The sequence below is a fragment of the Oncorhynchus clarkii genome, chromosome 21 (assembly GCF_045791955.1).
Source record: "Oncorhynchus clarkii lewisi isolate Uvic-CL-2024 chromosome 21, UVic_Ocla_1.0, whole genome shotgun sequence".
NCBI lineage: Eukaryota > Metazoa > Chordata > Actinopteri > Salmoniformes > Salmonidae > Oncorhynchus > Oncorhynchus clarkii.
The window spans coordinates 37937699-37956173 of record NC_092167.1 but is presented as its reverse complement, the minus strand read 5'-3'; the positions used below and the strand labels follow the sequence as shown (position 1 = coordinate 37956173).

At 41.2% G+C, this 18475-nt stretch overlaps 1 protein-coding gene across 1 annotated transcript in view; it reads left to right on the top strand.

Annotated features, from left to right (window-relative positions):
* Nucleotides 1-736: 736 nt before the first annotated feature.
* LOC139378985 (synaptopodin-2-like) overlaps nt 737-18475 on the top strand; it is a 37224-nt gene continuing 19485 nt past the window's right edge. The window contains exon 1 of the mRNA XM_071121657.1: nt 737-912. Coding sequence (XP_070977758.1) covers nt 805-912 — 108 coding nt within the window. The 5' untranslated portion in view covers nt 737-804. The remainder of the gene's footprint in view (nt 913-18475) is intronic.

The window sequence follows — 18475 nt, the reverse complement described above, 5'->3', positions numbered from 1 at the left end:
AATTAGTCTCAGCAGGCTAGATCTACAAAATTCCAAATGTTGTTAAGATTATTTATAATGTGAAACCATCGTTTACACAGTCAATCAGCAATTGATTTCAATTGTTTAATCTCTGCATAATTGTTGGCTGAAAAAGCGACTGTAGTGTGTTCATTTAGTTTCTAGTATTCGTTTAGGTCTGCGTATGCTCAAGACAAATTCCCTATCAGTGAATTAAGTTTATATTATATTATGTATCGCCAAGGGTTAGTCCATTCTGTTAAATTCTATAGGTGTGGCCAAACGGAAACGAGTACACTCAATATCCTTGGCACCTCACATGCCCATACTAGACTAAATTGACCGCGGGACACTTATAGAGAACGTCATCAGAGAGGCTATTAAAATGTACAATGCAAGTAATCAATAAATGTATAGGGATAAACAATACCAATTAAATAACTTTCAACCAATATTCTACTTAGGCCAACAAACCCATTTGACTAGAAAACCAGGCAGCATAATCGCTACATTGAGATATCAGAGCTCATTATTATTGTAACTACACTGTATGAAAAGTTCAATCCCGACTCAGTTGTGGCCCCATACAAATGCTGCTACAAGACTTTCCCTAGAGCGCACCACTTGATTCGCGCGCGGGCGGGTCCATATGCAATGACGTTTTAGAGCGGGTTGGACTCTGCATAACTTGCAGATGATGGGAATTATACTGCACTGTGCTGCTCTTGGTTTCATAGAGCCCTGTTGGTCCAACTCCGGACAACTTGATGATAGCGGTTTTGGTGGGAGCCTGTTGCGTGTGGCATGGGCACTGGGGATTATATCTGTGTTACGGTGCACGGAGGCGCGCCCTGGGGCTTCAGTCTCCGCGAGGTAGAGGGGGATGCCTACCGACCTTTGCAGGTTTATCAGGTAGAAACATCATTCGTTTGAAGTATGTTGTTTGTTAATTGTTTATGCTTTTGGAGTTGCCGAGTTTTAACAGACTAACGGAGCCTTCATCAACTTTATGCTGTGTCGCACTGCGGGTTTGTTTAGTCTCGCTTTTATTTGTGGAATTGTTGTATTGAATCTTGAAAAAAGTTCATTTACATGTCATATACAGTGTGGCTTTAAGAACGTGGTTATGTCAAACAATGTTTGAAACTCCATTTTCAAAAGAGGATGTCATCTATTTTACAGTACCATTCTGATTTGGCTGGTATGCTAGTGCATCCAGACGAACAGTAGTTTATAATGTTAATAATTGTTACCAGCTGGAATAATGGTGCCTTTCACAATGGCATAACAGTCTTGGTGAGAATTTGTGGCCAACTAGTTATATTCTCCTCATGTTTAGAGGAACAGTGCCGATTTGGAAATTAATTCACTATCTGCGCTGGAAATGTAGCCTATTTGATGGGAAGATGATGAGGCAGGTATATGAATGATTTTGCTCTTTAGGGTTAATGTTCTATATATTCTATGGTTAACCCTTTATTTGGGAAAATGCTATCAGCTTGTTTGTTTGGAACAGGCAGAATTCTCCATTTTCTGGTGTGTGGGAGATGTTTTGTGCGTAGGATTCTTGGAGACCCTTATATGGTCAGAGCTCGAGGGCTGCAGCGATCCTTTATCACAAGTGAAGATTTCAGCAAGAATCTAAACAAGCGCTCGAGCTGTGGAAAGGAGAGAGACCGTTGCTATGCGCTGCGAGCGTACCTTCAGAGGTCACCGAGTGGTACCAATTTAAACAACAACAAGAGAAAGAAGGAAAGCTGTTGAACGGGACATATTATTTAGATTAAAAATAAAATAAATCGATTCAGATGTATTTGGTTTAATTGAAGATTATCATTTAAACCTAATAGGCCTAATTGCGCAGCCAACCACTTGTTGATTAATTTAGTATTGTAGGCCTAATCTGTATTACTGGCAACACAATATTAGGCATTACTGGCTACATACACATTACTGCTTTTAAGCAATTGCCTTCACTTGCACTAAAAGTTCACTTAGGTGGAAGTGATATATGGGCATCCCAATAAAAAAATCCTGAGCCCATAAATATGTGAATACTTTATGAAATACTAAATACTTGGGGTTCCTAAACTTTGTGGAAGTACTTCCACCTAAGTGACATTTTAAGTGGGCCCACAACACTGACCCAAACCTCACTTGTAGCCATTTGCTGTGTTTTAGGACGATTTTAGTCATTACAGTGCCTTCAGAATGTATTCACACCATTTGACTTTTTTCACATTTTCTTGTGTTACAAATTGGGATTAAAATTGTTTTAATTGTTTTTTCCCAATGATCTATACAACAAATACTCAAATGGCAAAGTGGAAGATGAATGAAAAAAAGATTATCTTCATTAGATAAGTATTCAACACATGTTAGAGTCACCTTTGGCAGCGATTACACCTGTGATTCTTTTTGGGTAAATCTCTAAGAGCTTTGCACACCTGGATTGCACAATATTTGCACATTATTCTTTTTTTAAACTCATCAAGCTCTGTCAGGTTGGTTGTTGATCATTGGTAGACAGACATTTTCAAGGCTTGCCATAGATTTAAATCGATTTAAGTAAAAATTGTAACTCGGTCACTCAGAAACATTCAGTGTCATCTTGGTAAGATATTTGGCCTTTTGTTTTAGGTTATTATCCTGCTGAAAGGAAAATTTGTCTCCCAGTGTCTGTTGGAAAGCAGACTGAACCAGATTTTCCTCTAGGATTTTGCCAGTGCTTAGCTCTACTCCTTTTCTTTTTATTCGAAAAAAAAACACCCTAGTCCTTGTCGATGACAAGCATACCCATAACATGATGCAGCCACCCCCCATGCTTGAAAATATGAAGAATGGTACTCAGTGATGTGTTGGATTTGCCTCAAACATAATGCTTTGTATTCAGAAAAAAAAAATCTTAGCCACATTTTTGCAGTATTACTTTAGTGCCTTATTACAAAAAGGATGCATGTTTTGGAATATTTTCATTCTGTACACACTTCCTTCTTTTCACTTTGTATTTTAGGTTAGTATTGTGGAGTGTTGTTGAGCCATTCTGTTTTCTCCTATCACAGCCATTCAACTTTGTAACTGGAACTCCAGGAAACGATGGACCAAATATTTAAGAATTTAAGGTCATTTTTTGACAGACGTTGAAACTCAGTGCTTTGTAACTTGCTTTGTAATCAATCCTAAATGGTGGTTTCCCAGTCACATATTAAGCCTAGTCCTGGTCTAAAAAACATGCTTAAATGGAGAATCTTCATTGAAAGTGCTTTTTAGTCCAAGACTAGGCCTAATCTGTGTCTGGGAAACCGGCCCTGAGGCTGTTAGCAAATTTAGGCAAAGTTATTCATCATGAGTGCATGGTAAGTTACTCATCATGAGAGCATAGTTTACTGAAGCACCTCCACTCTTATCTACAGCATAGTGTAGACTACACAGCATTTCATAGATGGTATAATTCATTTTTACTGCAGTGGGCTAAATCAGGGTCACACAGTGTTTCTTGGTAGTCTTAAATCTACTTTGAAACAAAAGTACACTCCTCACACACATGGTAATGGGCTTAAAAAAGACACCTGTATCATGTCAGATATAGAATTGAAATGTATTCAATTTTGAGTTTCATCCCAATATTACACTTTTTATACATCACAGAAGACTTAAATATAACAAAACCGTTTGACATAGAAACACCAGGTTTTTGGCAGTTTTTTTTAAATAATATCGGTTAATTATGAAATTATGGAAATATAAATAATATTCCACCCATGAGGTCACTAGGTCATTTGACTGCAGGAAAAGTCTACATAGAATCTCATAATTACATTTTAAAAGAGCTGTCCACTGCCTGTATTAATAATGCTCCCTTTGAGCGCCAATATGATCTCTTCCACCTCTACTACATTTTTATTTGCTTTACCAATACTTTTTAATTCACATGATACTATGTGAAAAGCATAACCTCAAGCCTGACTGAAATAGCCAAAACTGCTCCACTAGAATGGTGACCCTTGAACGGCCGGACCTACCTATTGGGGCGTGCTCTCTCTGCTGTCTCTTGTAGTCCACGATCAGCTCGTTTTGTAGACGTTGAGAGAGAGGGTATTTTCCTGGTACCACACCACCAAGGCACTCACCTCCTCCTGTTGGCTGACTTGTCGTTGTTGGTAATCAGCAAACTTGATGATTGTCTAAACAGCACTAAACAGTATTGCAGTGTTTACAGTGTTGGGGAGTAGTGAACTGCATGTACAGTAGTTCAACTAGTAATAAAACTATATTTTTTAGTAGCTTGGTGGTAGTTGAACCAAATTCCAGTCTTGGTAGTGTTTTCAGTTGTTAATTACGCTTTTGCCATGTAGCGGTTTAGCTAACTATTGAACTACACACCATTTGTTTTTGAAAAAATAAGTAGTCAAGAATTTCCTTATTTTTCCAGCATCAGACCTGCCTAATTCTCACTTGAAACGTAGGTTGTGTTTATTAAATTACGCATTCTGTTAACATCCGACTCCATAGTGATCTGTTCTTGCAGTCATGTTTCTTAACTTAGCACTTAGCACACTGTTTTTGTAAGATTGTACCATCTATAACCTAAAAGGGTCCTTCGGCTGTCCCCATTGGAAAACTCTTTGAAGAACCCTTTTGGGTCCAGGTAGAACTCTTTTGGGTTCCAAGAGTAGAAGAGGTAGAACCCTTTTGGGTTTTTTTGGGGTCCATGTAGAACCCTTTTTTCGAAGAGTGTAGTCTGACATTTTAGATATAATAATTTTCCACTAATTAGTTTGAATGTAGTGAACTACCTTCAGAGTCATTTTTGCAAAGTAAACTATATTTTTCTTAAGAATAACTTTAACTTGTTCCAGTGTGAAGTAATTGGTAGCCTTGGTAAACTGCACTGAACAAAAATATAAATGCAACAATTTCAAAGATTTTACAGAGTTACAGTTCCTATAAGGAAATCAGTCAATTTAAATCAATTATAGGCCCTAATCTATGGATTTCACATGACTGGGAATACAGATATCTGTTGGTCACAGATAACCCCCCCCCCCCCCAAAAAAAAAGCCAGGATCTGGTGTGACTATGATTTGCCTCATGCAGCGCAATACATCTCCTTCACATAGAGTTGATCAGGCTGTTGATTGTTGTCCCACTCCTCTTCAGTGGCTGTGCGAAATTGCTGGATATTGGCGTGAGCTGGAACATGCTGTCATGCGCGTCGATCCAGAGCATACCAAACATGCTCAATCAGTGACATGTTTGTTGAGTATGCAGGCCATGGCAGAACTGGGCCGTGCATGATCATGCTGAAACATGAGGTGATGATGGCAGATGAATGGCACGACAATGGGCCTCAGGATCTCGTCACAGTAACTCTGTGCATTCAAATTCCCATTGATAAAATCCAATTGTGTTCGTTGTCCATAGCTTATGCCTGACCATAGCACAACCCCACCATGGGGCACTTTGTTCACAACTGCAGTCAGGTCAAGACCCTGGTGAAGACGACGAGCACACAGGTGAGCTTCCCTGAGACGGTTTCTGACAGTTTGTGCAAACATTATTCGGTTGTGCAAACCACAGTTTCATCAGCTGTCTGGGTGGTTGGTCTCAGACGATCCTGCAGGTGAAGAAGCCGGATGTGGAGGTCCTGGGCTGGCGTGGTTACATGTGGTCTGCAACTGTGAGGCCGGTTGGACGTACTGCCAAATTCTCTAAAATGACGTTGCAGGCGGCTTATGGTAAAAAAAAATCCATTACATTCTCTGGCAACAGCTGTAGTGGACATACTTGCAGTCAGCATGCCAATTGCACACTCCCTAAAAACTTGAGACATCTGTGGCATTGTGTTGTGGGACAAAAGTACACATTTTAGAGTGGCCTTTTATTGTCCCCAGCACAAAGTGCACCTGTGTAATGATCATGCTGTTTAATCAGCTTATTGAAATGTCACACCAGTCAGGTGTATGGATTATCTTGGCAAAGGAGAAATGCTCACTAACAGGGATGTAAACAAATTTGTGCACAACATTTGAGAGAAATGAGCTTTTGTGCGCATGGAAAATTTCTGGGATATTTTATTTCAGCTCATGAAACCAACACTTTACATGTTGCGTTCATATTTTTGTTCAGTTTATATTTTCAGTGTAGCTTGCCTGACAGGATGCTCTCAATTGTGCATCTGTAAAAGTATGTGAGGGATTTAGGTGCCAAGACGCATATATTTGGCTATTTTGAAAATGTTCGCTTTTTGTGTCATACAATTTCAACTGAAGTCATCTTTCATTCTATTACTTGACAATCAATTGATTTAGTTAATTTATTTGGGACATTGACAAACAAGTAACAACTTTGACATGTAAAAAATGACACTGATGCTGTATTATATCATCCATGAGAAGCATCACTCATCCACAGCCACTCCAGTAAGGTAATCTATAAATAAGTCAACCAACTGGATTTCAATTTTTAGACAAATAAAGTCTTGCTCTAAACCTTGTTATTGGCACAACTGGGGAACGTGTTGACATTCCAAAAAATACTTAAACACGTCAGCTGTGAAAGAGGCCTTTCTAATGTAGCGTAGGGAATAAGGGGAAATGTAAATTAAATTAAAGGTGAATTACATTTGTAGGGAAATGCACCCCCCTCCACCCCCACCCCCCCACTCTACAAGTGACTCTTCAGTCTTCAAAGTGTTTTGTACATGACATCCTCATTGAACGAATTATATGATTTGTCGAACAAGTATCATTCTCCTGCAGTATTTTAGGGTGCTAAGCACCAAAAGAGGGTCCCTCCACAGTCTGAGCACATTGTTCTATAAGTACTGTGTGAATGTCTTCAGCTTAGCTGTAAGAATGTTGCCTGTGCTGATGTGAAATGTCAATAGAAGACGTCTCTTGCTAGTCTACGCCTCAGTTGAGGATATCTGAAGAGTGACCTCATCCTAACAGAAAGTCATCTGGAAGACATAACTTTTAGCTTGTCTCAATACTTTTTGAGGGGGGTTGGGGCGGGGGCGGGTCAAGAGCTGTAAAAGTTTAAAAAGCTAACATACCAAGATTATGAGAAATACTCCACTGTCAGAGGTAGGGTACTTTCATATCTTATTAGTTGGAGTTATTCAAAGCTTCTGTTGGATTAGGTGTGAGCAGGGCTCCCTCTCCAAGGAGAAAGTGATTGTTCAATGTACTGACATGCAGTAGATCACAGTGTGAGGGGGTCTCTCTACACTCTCAAGAGGCAGTTTTCCATATATGGGAAGTTATTTTGTAAGTTTTGGGAGTCCTGGCTTGAGAACAAAGTTGGTGAAGTCACAACCCACTGATTTTTGTTTTGTTTTTTTAAAGGTGCAGAAACACTTTAGCGTGACTGAAAGGCAGCCACATTTCTGTAAGTGGAGGATACTTATTGGTAACACTTTATTTGGATAGTCCTAAGTAGATGGTTTGTCGATGTTCAGTGGATAGATGTTCAATAATCGTCAACAACATTTCAACTAATTATCCAAATCAAATTAAATTGTATTTGTCACATGCGCCGGATACAACAGGTGTAGTAGACCTTACCGGGAAATGCTTACTTACAAGCCCTTAACCAACAGTGCAGTTCAAGAAAGAGTTCAAAAAATATTTACCAAATAAACTGAAGTAAAAATAATTAAAAGTAACACAATAAAATAACTATAACAAGGCTATATACAGAGTCAATGTGCGGGGGTACAGGTTAGTCAAGGTCATTTGTACATGTAGGTAGGGGTGAAGTGACTATGCATAGATAATAAACAGAGACTAGCAGCAGTGTAAAAAATAAATGGGGGGGGACAATGTAAATAGTCCGGTGGCCATTTGATTAATTGTTCAGCAGTCTTATGGCAAGGGGGAGAAGCTGTTAAGGAGACTTTTGGTCCTAGACTTAGCGCTCCGGTACCGCTTGCTGTGCGGTAGCAAAGAGAACAGTCTATAACTTGGGTGACTGGTTTCTTTGACAATTTCGGGGATCGTTTCTGACACCGCTTAGTATATAGGTCCTGGATGGCAGGAAGCTTGGCCCCAGTGATGTACTGGGCTGTACACACTATCCTCTGTAGCGCCTTACGGTCAGATGTCAAGCATTTGCCATACCAGGCGGTGATGGAACCGGTCAGGATACTCTCGATGGTGCAGCTGTAGATCTTTGAGGATTTGGGGACCCATGCCAAATCTTTTCAGTCTCCTGAGGGGGAAAAGGTGTTGTCGTGCCCTCTTCTCGACTGTCTTGGTGTGTTTGGACCATGATAGTTCGTTGGTGATGTGGACACCAAGGAACTTGAAACTCTCGACCCACTCCACTACAGCCCCATCGATGTTAATGGGGGCCTGTTCGGCCCGCCTTTTCCTGTAGTCCACAATCAGCTCCTTTTGTCTTGCTCAAGTTGAGTGACTGGTTGTTGTCCTGGCACCACACTGCCAGGTGTCTGACCTCCTGTCTCATCGTTGTTGGTGATCAGGCCTATCACTGTTGTGTCATCAGAAAACTCAATGATGGTGGAGTTGTTTGGCCATGCAGTAATGAGTGAACAGGGAGTACAGGAGGGGACTAAGAACACATTCCTGAGGGGACCCTGTGTTGAGGATCAGCGTGGCAGACGTATTGTTGCCTACCCTTACCACTTGGGGTCGGCCCGTCAGAAAGTCCAGGATCCAGTTGCAGAGGGAGTTGTTTAGTCCCAGGGTCCTTTAGCTTAGTGATGAGCTTTGTGGGCACGGAGGATGTTGAACTCTGAGTTGTAGCCAATGAACAGTATTCTCACATAGTTGTTGCTTTTGTCCAGGTGGGAAAGGGCAGTATGGAGTTCGATTGAGATTGCGTCATCTGTGGATCTGTTGTGGTGGTGTGCGAATTTGAGTGTCGTTGATGTTGATGTGAGCCAGTCTTTCAAAGCACTTCATGGCTACCGACATGAGTGCTACGGGGTTGTAATCATGTAGGCAGGTTACCTTCACAGGTATTATGGTGGTCTGCTTGAAACATGTAGGTATTACAGACTCGGTCAGGGAGAGGTTGAAAATGTCAGTGAAGTCACTTGTCAGGTTGTCCACGCATGCTTTGAGTACACGTCATGGTAACCCGTCTGGCCCTGTGGGTTTGTGAATGTTGACCTGTTTTTAAAGGTCTTCCTCACACCCGCTACCGAGAGCGTTATCACACAGTCATGTGAAACAGCTGGTGCTCTCATGCATGCTTCAGTGTTGCTTGCCTCAAAGCGAGCATAAAAAGGCATTTAGCTCGTCTGGTAGGCTCGCGTCACTGGGCAGCTCGCGGCTAGGTTTCCCTTTGTAATCCGTAATAGTTTTCAAGCCCTGCCACATCCGATGAGCCTCAGAGCCGATGTAGTAGGATTCAATCTTAATCCTGTATTGACGTTTTTGCCTGTTTGATGGTTCGTCTGAGGGCATAGGAGGATTTCTTATAAGTGTCCGGATTAGTGTCCCGCTCCTTGAAAGCGGCAACTTTAGCCATTAGCTCGATGCGGATGTTGCCTGTACTCCATGGCTTCTGGTTGGGATATGTATGTATGGTCACTGTGGGGACGACGTCGTCGAAGCACTTATTGATGATGCCGATGACTGAAGTGGTATACTCCTCAATGCCAGTGGATGAATCCCGGAACATTTTCCAGTCTGTGCTAGCAAAACAGTCCTGTAGCGTAGCATCCGCGTCATCTGACCAGTTCCGTATTGAGCGAGTCACTGGTACTTCCTGCTTGTAAGCAGAGCTTTGTATGCATCTATGGGTGTGGAGTAAAGGTGGTCGAGAGTTTTTTTCCCCTCTGGCTGCACATGTGACATGCTGGCAGAAATTAGGTCAAACGGATTTAAGATTGCCTGCATTAAAGTCCTTGGCCACTAGGAGTGCTGCTTCTGGATGAGCATTTTCTTGTTTCCTTATGGCTTTATACAGCTGGTTGAGTGCGGTCTTAGTGCCAGCATTGGTTTGGAGTGGTACTGTAAATAGACGGCTACAAATAATATAGATGAGAACTCTTGGTAGATAGTGTGGTCTACAGCTTATCTTAAGGTACGCGACTTCTTTAACCTCTCTGGGATCGTTCGGGACGCTAGCGTCCCAACTCGCCAACAGCCAGTGAAATTGCAGGGCGCCAAATTCAAAACAACAGAAATCTCATAATTAAAATTCCTCAATCATACAAGTATTTTACACCATTTTAAAGATACACTTCTCGTTAATCCAACCACCGTGGCTGATTTCAAAAAGGCTTTTCTGCAAAAGCAGAACATATCATTATGTTACGTCAGCAACTAGTGACAGAAATCATTCAGCCATTTTCCAAACAAAGAGAGGTGTCACAAAAAGCAGAAATATAGATAAAATGAATCACTAACCTTTGACGATCTTCATCAGATGACACTCCCAGGACTCAATGTTACATAATACATGTATGTTTTGTTCGATCAAGTTCATATTCATATCCAAAAACCTCAGTTTACATTGGCGCCATGTTCAGAAATGCCTCCAAAACATCGGGAGAAATGGCAGAGAGCCACATCAAATAACAGAAATACTCTGTTATAGAAAGATACATGTTTTACATAGAATTAAAGATAAACTTGTTCTTAATGCAACCGCTGTGTCAGATTTCAAAAAAGCTTTACGGCAAAAGCACAATATTCAATAATCTGAGAACAGCGTTCAGCCACAAAATCAAGCCATACAGTTACCCGCCAAATTGTGGAGTCAACAAAAGTCATAAATAGCATAAAAAATCTTCACTTACCTTGCTAATCTTTGTCGTATTGCACTCAAGAAATGTTTGTTTTGTTCGATTACGTCCATATTTATGTCCAAATAACTCCGTTTTGGTTGCGCGTTTATTCCAAAGGCATAATGCGCGTTGTTTACAATCAATTCTTAGGGTCTTTTTATAATAAATCTTCAATAATATTCCAACCGGACAATAGAGTATTCATTTCAGAGGAAAAAGAAGGAATGGCGCGCCCGCGTGACCGCGCAGTAAACAACTGATTGGCTTCAGACTAGTCCACTTGTTGAAACAGCTCTTATTCGACACCCTTCCGCAATAGAAGCCTCAAACAACTTTCTAAAGACTGTTGACATCTGTTGGAAGCCTTGGGAAGTGCAATTTGGCCCCATAGACACAGCATATTGGATAGGCAATCACTTAAATGAAACTACAAACCTCAGATTTCATACTTCCTGGTTGGATTTGTCTCAGATTTTCGCCTGCCATATGAGTTATGTTATACTCACAGACATCATTCAAACAGTTTCAGAAACTTCAGAGTGTTTTCTATCCAATACTACTAATAATATGCATATATTAGCATCTGGGACAGAGTAGCAGGCAGTTTACTCTGGGCACCTTATTCATCCAAGCTACTCAATACTGCCCCCCTGTCACCAATAAGTTAATTAGACATCGCTCACCAGCTGTTATTGACAAATGGACACCCCCCCGCCCCACGTCTTACCAGACATAGCTTCTCTGTCCTGCCGATGCATGGAAAATCCCGCCAGCTCTATATAATCTGTGTCGCCGTTCAGCCACGACTCAGTGAAACGTAAAATATACATTTTTAAATGTCCCGTTTGTAGGATAATCTTGATCGTAGATCCATTTTATTTTCCAATGACTGCACATTGGCCAATAGAACGGAAGGCAGTGAGGGTTTACTTACTCCTCTACGATTCTCAGAAGGCATCCCCCTTTTTATCCATCTTTTTTTTCACGCAATTGATGGGGATTTGGGCCTGTTCCCGAGAAAGCAGTATATCCTTCACATCGGACTAATAAAAAAAAAAAAAGCTTCTTACAGTTTGAGGTGAGTAATTGCTGTTCTGATGTCCAGAAGTTATTTTTGGTCATAAGAGATGGTAGCAGCAACATTATGTACAAAATAAGTAAAAATTAAGTTGCAAACAATGCAAAGAAAACCTAACAAAATTGCACAGTTGGTTAGGAGCACGTAAAATGGCAGCCATCCCCTCCGGTGCCATTCTGACTTCTGCTCCCCTAATCCTAACCTTTACCCTTACCCTAACCTTTATTCTAAACCTAACCTTAGGAAAGTATTATTTATCACAGACTTCAAAGTGCAAGTCTGTGCGTGGCTCTCACGGTTTGTTTGTTCATCACCTGAGATGTGAATAAAAATACCCTCAAATGATCGGTGACACACCTCACGAAACATTTGATATCAAATAAAAAATGCTGGCGTATAGAGCCAAATTTACAATTTTAGCTTTACTGTCCAAATACATACAGAGTGGAGGCTGGTGGGAGGAGCTATAGGAGGATGGGCTCATTGTGATGTCTGGAAATGGAATCATCGGAACGGAATCAAACATATGGAAACCACGTTCGACTCCGTTCCATTAATTCCATTCTAGCCATTACAATGAGCTCATCCTCCTATAGCCCCCCCCTCCCCCCTACCAGCCTCCTCTGATACAGAGGGGAACGTAAACTCCAAGGAAAAGACCAATCTCTGATAAGAGGGTAAAGCGACCAAATAAATACTTTCAGGTTGGGTTTACCTACTGAATTAATCATATAATGAAACACTACAACACTTGCACCATACCAAACTAACTTGCGGTTTCCCTTTCCCTATCTCTCATGGTGATGTTGATTAATCACTGTCACGTGGCATTTCCTGCCACATTGCAGGGAGTTGTGGCAAACTGAGTCCTTTGATTTCTACAGCCCCTTGAAATTATATCACTTGACAGACCGGCAGGCATGGGAAATTGCATGAGATGAAAAACGCCCTGGGAATTCATCCATGAAGGCTAATTACGGACCTTGGCTAGATGGATTGCTATGACAACATAAAAATATAGCTAAATGGGATTCAGTTTGCGCTACAGCTCATTTGAAAGTGCCAGTGATGCTACTCCAACATGGTTAAATCCTATGAGATAAGTATGCTGTCCTGTTTCTGTGTCCAAGCAGAATCCAGACAGGCGGACAATCACCCTCAAGTTACCTTCCTATGTAGTCTGCACAGATGGCAGCAAGTGTATGGATAGGGCTATTTTGGCCTTCCAATTACTGAGATATGGCACTGCGAATCAAGTCAACCCTGTTGTGTGACGACCAGAATAAATGTTTCCTTCAAATAAAGACCGTGGATTCCCTTTGCGTAAATAGCAATGTCATTACAGGGAGGAGTGCTGAAGTCATTTCAAAAGAGGGCAGTAATGTCATTTCCCATATATTGGGGAATATCGCTCCTGGGTGAGAGCAGTCTTAACGCTCCTGGGTGAGAGCAGTCTTAGCTCTGTCCAATCACAAGTGGTGACTGCAGGACTTCACTGTGGTGGCCAATCAGTGCTTGTCCCTTCCTGTGAGGACGAAAATGAAAACCTTGATATCAAGTTGAGTGATTTTGTTTTAAACAGTATGCACTGCCTAGTCAATTAAATGAATGCATAAAACAAACACACTAACACAAACACACAGCTTTGTGTTATTTTATGTTACTCCAGAAGCTTCGGCTTACAGATGTAACCCCTTATCTTTTTTTGTTATCTGTGGGCTGAATGCTTTTGTAGTACCTCAGGTTACCACTGACGAACTCAAAGTTACTGAGTGCACCTTTAAATACAGTATATAGAGGCAGTGACAGTCAGTTGCCATTCCACGAGTAGCCAGCGCTACCTGTAAAACAGCTAGAAAATGTTTGCCTGAGATTTGAAAATATAATTGCTTAAAGCTGCATGGAACTGCCTGAAGCTTTGTGTTCAATGCACAGTCTTGTGTTTCCTGTGGTTTTGTGTTGCGTTTAAGACACTAAAAAGTAGGACATTTGGGAAAGGCGCAGTCAGGCATGGCATGAGCATGAATTGTCTCATTTTGGCCCTACAGATGACAATATAAAATGTCTGACTGTTAAAAATCTTTATGTATGGTAAATACCACATTGTAACTATGCGAGATTATGTTGAACACTGCACTGTAATCTGAATGACAGATTCAAACCTCACACTCTTTATGAATAATAAAAAGCATCGGGGTGTTTCCTTTGTTGATCTTTCCATACCAAGAGCAAAATAGAAACAGATGAAAAATAACAATTCAAACGCAGCATATGCAGTAACCGGAGGAACCTATTATAAGCAACCAAAGAATGGAATTTAACAGTGGCAACTCAGTCCGGTCTAGAATATTGTCTGACATTATGTGTGTATCACTATGGCTCAGGAGGGGAAAGAAATGAAAGATTTCCCCTCCTTTTTGGAGGAGGGAGGAGTGGTGCTATGGTGGTCCAGACAGACTTTCCTCCCATAGAGAGGTACGAGTCCAAACACAGGCTCACAGGAGTTCTCCATATATGGCCGTTTGCACACAGAGGCTCCTAAAACTCAGGCTGGAGTCGCACTGTTTTATCAGATGGTTACCAGCTCATTAACCTAATGAAGCAGCCGTAAAAGAAACACCTGAGGAGGCGTTTTTCTTTCTGGTCCTGACGAGAAAAAATGACTGTGGGTGGAGATTCTCTTCTGCACTGATCAACCAATCGATTAATGTGGAGGAGGAGTTAAGATGTCACCTTGTTAAAGTCCAAAAAAAGAAGTCGCGTCACAGGCTCTTTAAATTTCCCCTTAAAACAGGATGCATCCGGTTATTTCCAACCTGCAGAGGGTGCCAGCTCATAAAATAAACCCATAAAACATATCTGTATATATAGCGAGATCTCGTATTTATCACAGGTTGTCAGGCTGTTTCCTTTTTGAAGTGTTAAACTCTTAGCTTCATGCCCAGACTTGTTTGATACTAAGTGTGATGGAAATGGTATTTGTGTAGAAGTACCGTATATTATAATTATTGTACGGTATACATATGTGAGTCATGTTGATACTATGTTGGCTAGAATGGGGACTGGTTTTAATGAACTCCGACAGAGGCAGTTGGCTAGAATGAGGGGGTTCAAAACAACGTAGGAGAGGCAGCACATTAAATTCTGGGCCAGGGTTACAAGCAGAGTGAGTGACAACAACAAGGCCTATACGCCATGCAAGTGATGCGTTCCTGCATCTTACTTCATGATCTTTTGCATGGGCTTCAATATATATCATCAAATTAATGAAAATCAGGTCAAATAAGATATGTACAATTAAATTTTGTGTTTGAATTGACTTTTATGACGTTTTTGCGATGAAGACCATTTCGCTACGTTTTTGCCCATAGAAGACCATTAAAAAAGCCTACAAAAGTTTCAAAACTGAAAGGCTATTTGCACGTAATGAAAGATGCATGAGGTAGAGACAGAAAGTTAAGGCTGCTCATGTGGTTGTCATTAGGGTAGTGGAGGAACATTAAAGTGTAAAAAAATGTAGTTTGTTGTAATTCTCTGGTGTGATCAACGCCAAGATTTGTCCTTTAGAAGCAATTTTTTAATAAAGGCCCAATTCTGTACTTAAGGAAGTAGAGACAACATGGTGTAAAATACACAGATGTGATCATGTATAAACATATCTTTATTCATTACATTCATTCATTACATACTATATTTGTGAAAACATTATTCCCGTTGATGGAATAAAACTGTATGCATGAAGCATCTCCAGCAGAGGAGGCTGGTGGGAGGAGCTATAGAAGGACGGGCTCATTATAATGGCTGGAATGGAATAAATGGAAAGGTATCAAACACAATCTTATGGAAAGCACATTTGACTCCCTTTCATTTAATCCATTCCATACATTACAATGAGCCTATTTTCCTATAGCTCTTCCCACCAGCCTCCTTTGGTCTCCAGTCCATGTCATCTTATTCATTATTATCTAAAATACTAAACTGATCCTAGATCAGTGGTCCTACTCAGACTTTATGAATATGGGTGCAGAACTTTAGATGGAAACATGGCTCTCTCGTGATATACTGTCCCAGTATATACAGCCAGCTGGGTTCTCGGGACATCGCGCAGACAGGAATAAAGAACACTCCAAGCAGAAGAAAGGTTGGGGTGTATGTTTCATGATTAAGTACTCATGGTGTGATTGTGATAACATATGGAAACTCAAGTCCTTTCGTTCTCCCAACCTAGAATACCTCACAATCAAATGCAGACCGTATTACCTCCCAAGATAATTCGCTTCGGTTATAGTCACAGAAGTGTATATTCCCCCTCAAGCCGATACCACGAAGGCCCTCAAAGAACTACACTAGACTTTATGTAAACTGGAAACCACATATTCTGATGCTGCATTTATTGTAGCTGGGGATTTTAACAAATCAAATCTGAGGAAAATGCTACCGAAGTTCTACCAACACATTGACTGTAGTACTCAGGCTGGGAAAACATTGGACCACTGCTACTTAACTTTTTGAAATGCCTACAAGCCCCTCCCCCCGCCCACCCTTCGAGTAAATCTGATCACGACATTTTGCTCTTCCCTTCCTGAAGGCAGAAACTCAAACATTAAGTACCCATGCTAAGGTCTATTCAATGCTGGTCTGACCAATCGGAATCCATGCTTCAAGATTGTATTGATTACGCGGACTGGGATATGTTCCGAGTAGCCTCTGAGAATAACATCGACGAATACACTGATACAGTGACTTGAGTTCATCAGGAAGTGTATAGGAGATGTTGTACCCACTGACTATTAAAACCTACCCAAACCAGAAACTGTAAAAGCGCAAATCACCGCATTTAACCATGGCAAGGTGACTGGGAATATTGCAGAATACAAAAAGTGTAGTTATTTCCTCCATAAGGCATTCAAACAGGCAAAACATCAGTACAGAGACAAGTGGAGTCGCAATTCAACGGTTCAGACACGAGACATATGTGGCAGGGTCTACAGACAATCCCGGACTACAAAGTAAAAACCAGCCACATTGTGGACACCGACGTCTTGCTTCCGGACAAGCTAAAACACCTTCTTCGCCCGCTTTGAGGATAACACAGTGTCACCGACAAGGCCCGCTACCAAGGACAGTGCGCTCTCCTTCTCCGTGGCGTGTTAACCCTCGCAAGGTTGCCGGCCCAGACAGCATACAGCCACAACCCTCAGAGCATGAGCAGACCAGCTGGCTGGAGTGTTTACAGACATATTCAATCTCCCTTTTTTTTTAAATGTTTTTTTTAACTAGGCAAGTCAATTATGAACTATTTTTGTGTGTGTGTGTGTGTCTTATTATTATTTTTTAAATAGGGGGGAGATCAGCTTTAATATTGCAGATAGATTATAGCTTCCATCAATGTAGTTGTCTGCATCACTTCCAATCCCCAATATATATTTTTTGCAAATATATATATATATAGTGGTGTACAGCAGGTCAGCCACCAGGGGGAGACTCGTTGAGGCCTGGTGACAGATGGAGTCTATATCAGGCAATGGCTCCCTCTACTGGATGTGCCAGGTCTCAACGGGCTCTCCGGCCAGGACTAATTGGGGCTGATCGCTCACCAGCTGGACAAGTCCCATAAAGCTGCCAGAATGGCAGCTCCGGGGGAGGGTACTGGGGGAAGAGAGGTTACTCCTGTATAGTCATGCTCAGTCCCAGAGGTAACGGAGGGAGCTCAGTTTTGTTCCCCCCAGGATACAGCAAGACCCTGGAGCCCAGAAGACGGTTGTTATTTAAATAAACACTCTTGAAACCGAGCTAATCCAACTTTGTCCGTGTCTGATCTGTGTAAACGTCTTGACCAAACCCCCTGGTCGTGGCAGACAGGGGGTTTGGTCAAGACGTATACACACACACACACACACACTATTTTTGGGGATTAGTATATTTCCTTTATACCCTCAAACCCTACCACCCCCTCCCCCAATTGGAGCAAACTAGTGAACAACAATGCTTAGACCTGTATTTCCAGCTTATACATGTACATACTATATACATTTTATAGACACAGTGTATTATAGTTTTATTTTGTTTGTTTTTAACTCCTGTCCTTCCTCTACCATCAACCTGTCCCACACATTTATGATGTCCATCTGGTTTGATTTCCATTTGTGATATCATTCAAACTGTACTCTTTCAAAAAGGTTCCTAACCTACATACGTTTTACGGGCATAGTATGTTTTACATTGGTTATCTTGTTGTTTTTAGTCCCATTCAACCCCTTCCCATCTCTCTCTTAACACCATCCATATTTGCCATATATTTTTCAATTGTGCTGTGATGTTTCACAAAAGCTCTGAACCTTTCCATTCTCATAGTTTCTACAATTGTAAATTGAAAATATTTTGCAAAAAATATGACTATATTATTGAGCGATTGACTATGACTTTTCAGATCACCCAGTAATGCTATCTGCAGGGTTAGCTCCAGGTAAATAATGCAATTCTTTAGCCATTCCTGGACTTGTGACCAAAAACAAGCTACTTATGGACAGTACCAAACCAATGATCTAATGATTCTGCCTCTTCGCAGAAAAATCTGCAGAGCTCTGGTGGTTGTATTTCCCATATAAATAATATTCTGTTGGTTGCAAGAA